The sequence below is a fragment of the Mesoplodon densirostris genome, chromosome 8, assembly GCF_025265405.1.
Source record: "Mesoplodon densirostris isolate mMesDen1 chromosome 8, mMesDen1 primary haplotype, whole genome shotgun sequence".
Classification (NCBI taxonomy): Eukaryota; Metazoa; Chordata; class Mammalia; order Artiodactyla; family Ziphiidae; genus Mesoplodon; species Mesoplodon densirostris.
Window position 1 is genome coordinate 20,012,976 of NC_082668.1, and position 10,371 is coordinate 20,023,346.

Below are 10,371 nucleotides of genomic sequence, written 5' to 3' on the forward strand. Positions count from 1 at the left end.
TAAGGGGGTCTGTCTTTCTCTTTAGTTCTCATCACACTTTGGGGCTGTCCGTTACAGAGAAGGCACTTAAGATGGGAAGGTCACCTGTTCAGACCAACCTGTCCTCCCTCCCACCCACAGCTCGCTGGGAGGGGGGGAAGGGTAACGACATCTCCACCTGACATCCCCCTTGGCACTGGTATGTGGGTCCCCTTAACCGATAGGCCCTGGGGAGAGCCCAAGGCCTTGACCTCCAGACCCAGCATTTGGGGGAGGGGTTCCAGACAAAGGCCTCAGAGCTGGAAGGCAGCACGTCCTGGGAGCTGCCCCCAGCCAGCAGGGGGCGAGGCAGAGGGCTGCAGGGGCGGGTTGGCACAGGGGAGGGGGACAGCTTGGCTAGGCTTCCTAGAGCCCCCCAAACCCCGCAAGAAGGGTCCCACCTCCTACAGATCCCCTAAAGGCACCGGTGAAGTATGGGGTGGGTGGGAGAGGCACCTGTTAGGTGGTGTAGAGACCCACACATGCACACGCCATGGTGGGCCTAGCATAGCGCTGGGCACAGAGAAGGTGCTCAACAAATGTGTTTTGAATGTATGAATAAACGGATCGAAGAGGGTGTGAGGGACAAAGGACAGGGCCTGGGGCTCTTTGGCCCAGCCTGTTTCATTCAGAAAATAGCAGTTTAAAAAATGTAGAAATCCTTCCCCTCCTCCCCCCCCAGTTTATGGGTCCAGGAAAGGGGCGAGGGAGGGGTGTCTCCACCCCAACCCTTCCCTCTCCCCTTCCCCTAAAAATCTATATACACATATACATATTTATATGGCACCGCAAAGGGATCCTGCCTATGCCTCCACACTCGGAGCTGGGGCACCAAACCCCAGGGCCTCGGGGTGGTCAAGGCAAAGGTGAGAGGTTGGAGCTTGGGCCATGTGGGAAGCGGCCCTCAGGTGCTGATGAGCCCAGAGAAGCTGGATTCTAGGGTCCTGAAGGACAGACCCCTGCTCCCTTTACAAGTGGTAACAGATCTTCTACCCTCCCCGCCCTCCTAGTTAGAGATTGGTGGAGGCTATAACAGTCCCAAGGTAGGAGGTGGGGAGACTGGGTCCTCCCCCACCAGCCTAGATTGCTGCAACCTGATGGCTGTTCCATGCAGAGCTGACCCGGATTGTGGCCCTGGGAAAATTGGGCCGAGAAGAGGGCTCTATGCAAGGCACTTGGTGTCCACTGTCCCCAGGCAGGGGGCCCAAGGCGTGGGGCAGCAAAACCCTGCCCCTCCCCCAGGCAGAACTGGAAGGGCCCGAGGGACCCAATTTGGCAGCAGAGAAACATGGCCGTGCAGAGAGAGAGAGAGAGAGAGAGAGAGAGAGAGAGAGAGAAAGAGAGAGAGAGGAGGGAGGCGGCACGCAGGGCCCCACAGGTCCCCCAAGAAGGAGGAGGTTCTAAGGCACTGACACAGGGACCCAGGGACTCGTCGCCCTCGGTGCAGCCTGCAGCCCCCTGCACAGCCTGGCCCGGCTGGCGGGGGAGACGCCCACTTCCCCGTGGCGCTGTTTTCTTTGCTGAGTTTTCTTTAGGAAGAGTCCCCGTGTGAGGCGTGCAGGTGTGGTCAGGGGCAGGTCCTGGCCCCGTGGCGCCTCACTAGCTGCCGGGCCGAGGCTGCCTGAGCACTGAATACACGTCATCCACACGGCTGAGCTGCTCGAAGAAGGGCAGGAGGTCGTGGAGCTCCGTGTCACTCATGTTGTCAAACCACGAGGCCACCGGTACCTGAGCAGATGGGTGTAGGGTGGTGAGGGGGGGCAGGCGGCCCGGAGCACAGAATGTCCAGATCAATCCTGAGCACCCACTGCTCGATGGGCCGCCTCCTGGAAGCCCCTTACCCACAGTCTTCAAACATTCTGACGGCAGCCCCAGTGAGTCACATTTACACACAGGTCAGAGCAGAGGTTCTATGGAACCATGCTTAACCTTACCGTGTGCTAAGCACTCTGATATTCAGTTCTATTTCATTTTTTTAAAAAATCCCAACTATGACCCACTAAATTATTTCCGTGTTCCACCAACAGCTCACAACTGGGGGTATGAAAAACGGAAACTGCTCCAGTGTCCAGCAGGGACCCGAGCCCATGGCAGGTGCCCTGTATCTGCAGGCAGAATGGGCTGAGTGACTAACACAGAACAGGGAGCAGCAGTGGGTGGACCAGGCGGGTGGGCAGCAGGCATGGGTCACTGAGGAAAGAGGGAGGAATGGGAGGGCACCAGACCCCAGCAGGGGCCCCCATCCCCATCCTGCCCGGCACTCACGGCGTTGTCTGGATGGAAGACATAGGAGGCGGGCGAGTTGTCCAGGATGAGCACCCGCCGAAGGTCTCGGCCCAGCCGGCTCAGGTCTTTCACGTAATTCCCCCGGTGGAAGACGCATGACTCACGAAACAGCCGCGCCCGGAAGGCCCCCCACTTGTCCAGCAGGTCAGCTACTGGGTCTGCGTACTGGGGGGCAGGAGGTGGGTCATCCAGGGCCAAGGGCGACCCAGAGGTCACTGCCCAGAGGTCGTGCGCTGGAGGCGGATAGGAAGCAGAGATGCCCCAGGAGGCCGTCGGAGGGTGGAGGGCTCACCTTGGCAAGGCTGGCGGTGAACAGCACGCATTCGAAGAGCTCACCCATCCGCTGCAGGAACTCGTCGACGTGGGGCCGCTTCAGCACATAGACCTGGGGGGTGGGCCAGTGAGGGGACTGCTGGCCCACACGCCTGGACGGGGCGGGGCGGCCGGGGGCTGGGAGGGAGTGGGTGGAGGAGGCACAGGAGGGAGGCTGGTCCCATGGCCTGCGGGCTCCACTCAGCCAGCTGGTGCGACCACCGCTGGGGAAGACACCCACCCACCCAGAAGAGAATCAAAATGAACCTCCACCTCCTGGTTTCGGGCCCTGCCTGAATCACTAATTCCCAGCCCCTTCCTCCACCGTGGCCTCAGCCAGATGTAGGGGCCTGGGGGCAACCCCCTCACCCCAGAGCTGCAGAGCGCCGGCCCCCGAGCCAAGTAATGGAGAACAGGCTGGACAGCACACAACCTATCCTGAATTACTTGAACTGGGTCCCGGGCAGGGTGGGGCGAGGGGGCACCGAAGAGGACCCCGACTCCCTGCAGGCCTTGGAGTCGGGCCAAGTCCCTGAGGGTCCGTGTGACCTTAGGCAAGTCTCACACCCTCTCTGGGCCTCTGACATTCCACATCTATCAGAGTCCCACCTGGGACTCTCAGGACTGGTGGGAAGAGCCTGGGGTCTGGAAGACAGATGCCAAGCCTACCACATCCCCCCACACCCGGCCCCTCACCTGGTGGACCACCCCATCAATCTCCACAGGGATGATGAAGTCGGCATTGTTCACTGGCTGTGAGGGGGGAAAAGAGCTGCTGGAGCTGGGGCGAGGCCCGCCGAGACCGCCTCCCAGGCCAGGGCAGACTCCCTTAGAGACCCGGGGCTGAGGGCTGCTGGGCAGGGCCCACCTTGAAGGAGCTGTGCACCAGGGTCTCGTCCAGGTCGATGACTACGCAGATCTTGTCCGAGTCCTGGGCCTTGGCCTCGGGGAGCAGGTACTGGACTGGGGTCTGCTGTGGGGACGGGCGGGGCTGGCTGCGGACACCTCTCTCAAGCCCCAGTCATTTCTCCTCCACATGTCTTCCCTCCCCCAGCCCTCTACCTGGCGAGCCACAAGGACAGTGGGAGAGACCAACCCCTTCCCAGCTTTGCCCCTGCCAACTCTGGAGCCTGGGGTAGGCCGCCTGGCTCTCTGGGCTTCACTTCCTGACCTGGGAAACCAAGGCAGAGGAAAGCTTCCACTTTTGAAGGGGAAATTCAGAATTCCCGTGGTTGGGGGGCCCTACCCTGGGAGGCAGTCTTGGGGCATTCAGGGTTGGGAAGGCCTGGGAGGGTGGAGGGCTTGGTGGGGGGACAGGGGGGCTCCAGCCTCCTTCCAGGGCCTATGAGCAGGTCATGAAGAGCCCCCCTCCCCCTAAACCCCCTGAGGGCTGAGCCCAGGTGCCCCTGCAGCGCCCTCCTGGCCATCACACACCTTGGGGACAGCACCGTTCTCCTCCACGAGCAGGGGCGCCCCACTGTGAGCAGGTAGGGCCTCCCCATCATCCCGGCAGACGCAGCAGAAAAGTGAGTGGAGGATGCCCCGACTCCGGGGCTTCTGAGACGCCGCTGACTTCTGGTCACCTGAAGCAGGGAGGCCCAAGGTGGAGGGAGGCCCAAGGTGGGGGCAGGCACACTGACTGGCCTGCAGAGGTGGGCACATGTGCCCAGGCGCGAACCGGTGGGCTGAGAGGGTCTGGCCGTGCTGCCTTCATTGAGGGAGACACACGAAGGTGGCATCCTGACAGTCTTGGCTCCAGGCACCCCTCCGCTCCCCACAAGTTCTTCTAGTGTGGGTGCAAAGTTACCCACATTAGGGAGTGGGCTGGCTGGAGGCGGGAACTGAAGGTGTTTTCCTAACAGCCTCCATCACTGCTGGGGGATCAGCCCACTAGGGGGACCTCCTGACACACCCTGTACCTGAGCAGCCCCTATTCAGTAGGGCCCCTGCCAGAGAGGGTTGAGGCCTGGGGCCCTGGGGCCCGCCCACTCCTGCTCTCCTTCCCCTCCTTCCATCCTCTCCGCCTCCAGAGGTCCAAAGTCCTCCCTGAGGCTGGGCCCAGAGACAGGGGGTGGGGGCCTGGGGCCACTGTCCGGCCGCCATCTGCTGGCCCCTCCTCCTCCGCTCCCGCCCGGACCTCCAACTTAGGTCCCGCTGATAGACAGCCCGCCCTCCAACACCCCTCCACCCGGCCCGGGCAGAGCTAGGCCCAGGCCACAGGTGCGAAGACCTAGAGGGACTTCCGAGCCTCTGAAGTCAACACCGGGACAGAGAGGGGCAGACCCCCTGCCCAGACCCGTCAAGCCCCGGGGTGCCCGGCCGAGGCCGGCGGCATCTCGGGTCGGTGCGTGTGCGCACAGAGCCGGCGCCCACCGGCCTGCAGCCGGGGCTCCGAGTTCCCGGCCCGACACGGGTCTCCCCGCGGGCGCGCTGGCGATCCTTAAAAGCGGTTGCCCCTCTCTGCGTCTCCGAGAGGCTCGGCGCCTCCACGAATGACGGGAAAGTTTGTGAAGAACGTGGCTGTGTGGTGGTGGGAGATCCTTCCAACCCTGCCCAGCCCGCTGTCACCTCTGCGCCCCCTCCCTCGACCCAACCAGACCGCGGCCCAGAGGGGGCGGAGTCTCAGCTGGTGGCCTGAAGGCGCCCTCTTCAACCCCCCCATCTCCCAGCCCCACTGGCGCCAATGGGGGGGAGGGGGCGACTCTCGGGCATCGCGCACAGCCAGTCCGGGAAACCCGGAGGGCGCCCCTTCTCTACCCCTGCCTCAGTTTCCCCACCTCGAGCAGACAGGAGCGCCCAAAAGGCGGCAGGCCCCGCCCCGCGTCTCTGAGCCTCTGCGAGTTCAAACTCTCAACCAGCTCCCCCTCCGGTTGGAAGCTTCGGGCCCCGCCGAGTCGGGAGCCTGGGGCGGCAGCGGCGGCTGCCCCGGGGAGGGTCGCGGCCCCCTCCTCCTCCCCGCAGCTCCCGGATTGCGGGTCCCTCCGCGCGCCCCAGTACCTTTGCTCCGTAGCGGGCTCCGCGCTTCCTCCTTGCTGATCTGAGTAATGACGGCCGAGCTGTCCATGGGGCCGGGCGCGCTCCGCTCCGGCCGGACTCTGGCCCGGGCGCCCGGCCTCCCCCCCGGCTCGGGCCGGAATCGGGGCGCGGGGGGGAGGGGAGGGGTGGGAGGGAGGGATCCCCGCGAGCTTCGGAGGGGAGGGGAACCAGGTTCTAAGGGGGAGGGGGAGGGAGGGGGCGCGGAGGAAACTTTGTTACAACATGGAGTTTCCTCCCCGCGAGGCGGATGCAAACATGGAACCCGGGCGCCGTTTCAAGGCTCCCCCTTAAAAGGGCAACGGTTTCGGCGTGACCTGGACTTGGCCGAGGCTTTCATCACTTCTGGGGCCGGCGCGGCTTGGCGGGCTAGGAGGCGGGCCCGGCCGGGTTCCTGCCGCACTCCAGGGGGCGTCGCCTCCCTTCCTGCCGCCCGCCCGCCTGCGGGGCCAAGCCTCTGCGGCTGCGTGGCAGGGCCGGCACCCGGCCCACTGTTCTCCGGCGCTGGGCGGCCTGGGGACAGGGCCGGCCCGGAGCGCCCACGCCCGGGAGTGCCCAGAGGGCGGCGCGGCTCCACCTCTGCACATTCCGAGGGTCGGGGGCTGGCAGCCTCTCGGTTTCCTCATCTGGGAAATGGGGTAACACCGTCTAGTCTGTAAAATAGGTCTCTCCGGCGGTCTAGGGGCCATCTCGCAGGGAAGTCGTGAGCGTGCAAAGACTCTTTGCTACCTTCAAACGGCTGTGCACGGCTGTGCAGATCCGCTCTTAACCGGACCATGACCGTCACCACCTACCGGCAGTCTCGGGCCCCTTCCCCTAAACCCGGAGTTGTAGGGCGTGGAAATTCCAGCTGTATGCCCCGGGATGCCCCCTGCCAACCTCTCCCAACCGCCTCACCTGGCGCCCGGCCACGTCCACTCCAGCCACCTGGCTTTCTCGCCAGAAGCCAAGCGCCTCCACGCCTCAGGGCCTTTGTACATGCTGTTCTCTCGGCCTGGAATGCGCTTCCTCCGACTTCTCACAGCCAAATCCCACCGACCTCGAAGAAATGACACCCCCTCCAAGAAGCTTTTCTAGGCCCCTCCCCTACTCCCCACGCCGGCCACGATGTGACTGTTGGTCTGGGGGGGAAAATCAAGCGCCGGCCACACACAGTGGGGCCCCCATCCCTGCGGGCTCAATGCCCAACCGTGGGGACCACAACGTCAACTGGAGGACCTTGAACACCCGCTCCACCTGGGTCTGTGCAGACACACCGGCGGGCGCGGGGCCCGCGTTTCCACGCAGATTCTTCACGAGGGAAACTCCCGTGTGGCGCGCGGTGAGGTTTGGGGGTGCGGTTTTTTTTTTCCTGTTTATGAAGTTCCTTCCATTTGCCGTTACTATTTTGTGTTCACGTTTTAAAAATATTCATAACGCCAAGCCTTGACAAACCCGCCTCAGCATTTCCTTCCCCCGCCGGGCGGGGCGGGGCGGGGCGGGGCGGACGCGTCCAGTCCCGTCCGGCCGCTGGGTGCTAACGCGGCGCACGTCCTCCAGGCCGGGCGGAGGGGGGAGCCGGGGAGCGAGAGGCCGCGCGAGGGCAGCGGCGCTCGCCCGAAGGCGCGCCAGCTTCGGGGCTGGGCAGCAGGGCGGGGAGGAGGTGGTCAGAGGCTGTGAATCCTGTGGACTCCACGACCCCCCCTTCTGCTATTGGGTTAGCCAAAAGGTTTGTTCGGGTTTTTCCGGAACATCTTACTACGCCGCCGGCCGGCTGCCATCACTGCATTTAATCACGATAATCGCCAACTTGCGGCGAGCGCTTAGTCTGGGTCCCGCTTTGGCTGCGCCTCTCATCTCATTTACTTCTCAGAACAACCCGTTTTTTAACCCATTTTATAGATAAAGAAACTGAGTCCCGACGAGCTAGGGACTCGACCCGCCCTCCGGCGGAGGCAGAGGTTGGATTCCGGTCGCCGCGCCGAGCCCCCTCCCCTTCGGTACGGCCCCGGGGCGGGGCCTCGGCATTCTCTCCGTATGCTCAGCCGGCGCCGACCCCAAAAGGATATGTGCGGCGGAGGGCTGAGTGAACCCCAGGCCTCGCCCCTCGCCTGAGCAGGGCGGCTCGCCTTCCACTCCCTTCGTCTTTCCCTCTGTGAAGGCTGGAACCTGGCCGACTGTGCCACTGAGGGTCAGGGGAGCTGACGCGGAGATAGGGCACTGGGCAGCACTGCTGACCCCCTCCCGTCGCTATTCCCTTCACCTCCTACCCTAACTCTCCCCCGCCGCCCCGCTCCCCGCCATCGTCTCCTCCGAGCCTTCGCTGGTGCGGGTCTCCTCCCAGCGAGACCTGCCCTCTTCTCACGCTCAGCGGTGCACTTGCCGCCGGGGCGGAGTGGATGCGGAGTGAGCCCGGACGCCCGTGCAGTGCGGGTCTGGGGTCTGTGGGGACAGAGTTGCTGGTGGAAGCGTTCTGTAAGGTGGGGCGGGTTCTTTGGCTTTCCTCAGGAGGGAGGGGAGTCCACACCCAGCTGCTCTCCCTCTACGCTCTCTACTACAGCAGGTGGGGGGGTCGCCGTACCCGCATAGTTTATTTTTATCTGTTTCATAAGTTTGCGACCCAGGACGGATAAAGTCATGGGGACTGTGAGTCGAGAAACACTAGGACTCAGCCGGGGTCGGTCTTGCAACTATGGACAAGTGTCCTGTTCATCCAGCACCTCAGCTTCCTTCTCTGCCAAATAGGGTTGGTAAGGGTCCAACCCAGGCAAGCGGGTAGGGGGCATGCCGAGCAGAAAGGCCGGATGCCCTCCGCCCAGGCTCCGAGACACCCCGTGGTGCACCTTACGACCGAGCGGGGTGGATGCGGAGTGAGTCAGGACGCCTGTGCAGTGCCGGGTCTGGGGTGTCTGTGGGGATGGAGTTGTGGGGTGGAAGCTTCTGGATGTCAGGCCACTCCCAGCCTGAGGGGCTGATGAAGCATCTAGTTAGATCTGAACCTGGGGGCTGGGAGGACCAGAGCTACTGGGGAGGGAGCAACCCTTTTGGAGGCGTCCCTGTCTGGATATGACTGACCTTGGCCTGACTTCATCGCTAACGCCTTACCCAGGCCCAGAGCAACCCTTAGCTGGCCCTTTGGTCCCCTCCCCTCCTCACCTTCCTTTACCCCAAGTTTTAAGCTCCAGGCTTGACTATTCGTATGACCAGCCTGCCTGTTCTTCTGGGGAACTCCCAACAAGGTTGCAAGTCTCTAGCTTTTGCACACACTGACCCCCACCCCCCACCCCAACTCCCGGCATGCTCATCTCCCCCTTGACTGCTCTCCCTTTGTCTATTCAGCTTTCAAAATATTGTCCAGGAGTTTATCTCCTGTGGGCCTTGCCTTATCGGTTGCAGGTGTGCCTGACGCACACTTCGGATCGTCAGTGTTTTGTTGTCGTTTACTTAGGTTCCCCCCAACCCAGTGTGAGCTCCTAGAGAGTTGACATCTTTAATTGGAGACTGTGCCTCCCTTCCCCACGTCTAGCACAGGGCTGGCACCCAACTAATGCCTAGAGAATTGACCAGAGGGGTGGGCAGGGGGTACAGCTGGGGGCACCTCAGGGAAGCAGGAAAGGGTCTCCCGTTTCTCCGCTACCTGGCCCCCATTCACCCTCTCTTCCAGTTCGCAGGGGCCCCATCTTCTCCAGGGACAAACCGGGAGAAGGAGGTTGGGCGGCATTCTAGCCCAGGTACCTCTCCACCGTTGCTCGGGTGAGCTAGACCTGTCCCATCCCGTCCCTCTTAGAGGGCCCCACTTGTTTCGTTGCCCTTTTAAGAAAGGAAATTCTTCTCATAAACAAGCGCCTCAACCGGAGCGCGGAGCCTAGCTGCCTGCCCCGCCGCATCCCCGGGAAATCGGGGGTGCTTCCAGGCACAGCACCCACTCCAAGCTCAATCTAAGGGAAAGTGCTGGCGGCCCCTCCTCGCCGACGCTCGCGCCACAGCTCAGGGGCTGGGGTCCGAGGGACTGGAAGAGGCAGGAGGGACTTGGGGGAGCCTAGAAACAGCCCAGGGAGCGTCTGTAAAGTGCAGCCCCTTCAAGGGGCGAAAGGGCGCCGGGCCGCTCCCTGCGGCCGAGGGTGTTCCCCGCCCACAGAGCTCACCCCACCTTCCCGCCTGGGCGGATTCCGAGGCCCCCGGGCGCGAGGCCCGAGTGACAGCCTCCTCCTCTTTGGAGGCGGGGAGTACCGGCGCTCGGGATCGTCCCTGCCCCTAGGGGGAGCTGGGAGTCAACGCCCAGGGAGCGTTAACTGCGCGGCGTGGGAGTCCCGGCCGCCTGGTCCCCTGGGGAGATGGCAAAGGAATTGGGCCTCAGAGGCACCGACTCTTGGGTTCCTTAAGACTTGGCGCCCTAAGAGGGGAGAACCGCGCTTCTGTTTTACTGCCTGGAAAAGGGGTTTCAGGTGGAGCAGAAAGGCTGAGGCCACTCCAGCGATAGTGGGAGTGAGGCAGACCTTCGGGGAGGGGGACTATTCTTGATGGTTCAGGGATTTTGTGCTTTCCTGTTTCCGTTTCCCTGCTCTTTCGGATAAGAAGTGAATTAGCATTTATTTATCATTTTCAGACTCTATTTTAAGTACCAGTTTGGAGCCTGTGTCCCACCCCCAATTGGGCTGGTCTGTCAGGTCACTCCTATAGGTGCTCAATAAATACTTTAGGAATGATTTTTTTTTTTTAAGTCTCAAGTGCCAGGCTCTGTGT

The 10,371-nt window shown here is 62.8% G+C and overlaps 1 protein-coding gene across 3 annotated transcripts; it reads right to left on the reverse strand.

Moving 5' to 3' along the window:
- On the reverse strand, window positions 1-6,070 carry CTDSP1 (CTD small phosphatase 1). 3 transcript variants are annotated; one of them, XM_060107312.1, is made up of 7 exons: window positions 5,614-6,068; window positions 4,051-4,199; window positions 3,485-3,586; window positions 3,313-3,369; window positions 2,597-2,689; window positions 2,284-2,469; window positions 1-1,746 (listed from the first exon to the last, which is right to left on the reverse strand). In XM_060107312.1, exons 1-7 carry the CDS (start codon window positions 5,678-5,680, stop codon window positions 1,618-1,620), a joined length of 783 nt encoding a protein of 260 aa, XP_059963295.1. In that variant the 5' UTR covers window positions 5,681-6,068; the 3' UTR covers window positions 1-1,617. The 3 variants fall into 3 exon arrangements, with proteins under 3 accessions (XP_059963295.1, XP_059963294.1, XP_059963296.1); XM_060107311.1 differs by having other exon boundaries at window positions 3,485-3,589; window positions 5,614-6,067; XM_060107313.1 differs by lacking the exon at window positions 3,485-3,586 and having other exon boundaries at window positions 5,614-6,070.
- Window positions 6,071-10,371: the final 4,301 nt, after the last annotated feature.

Bases quoted from the DNA above. Each gene is read 5' to 3' on its own strand.
- CTDSP1 (XM_060107311.1), bottom strand. From the start codon at position 5,680: ATGGACAGCTCGGCCGTCATTACTCAGATCAGCAAGGAGGAAGCGCGG. The intron at 3,590-4,050 runs GTGTGTGATGGC...CCGTCCCCACAG, and splicing joins AGAACGGTGCTGTCCCCAAG to CAGACCCCAGTCCAGTACCT. The intron at 1,747-2,283 runs GTGAGTGCCGGG...CCATCTGCTCAG, and splicing joins TCTTCCATCCAGACAACGCC to GTACCGGTGGCCTCGTGGTT.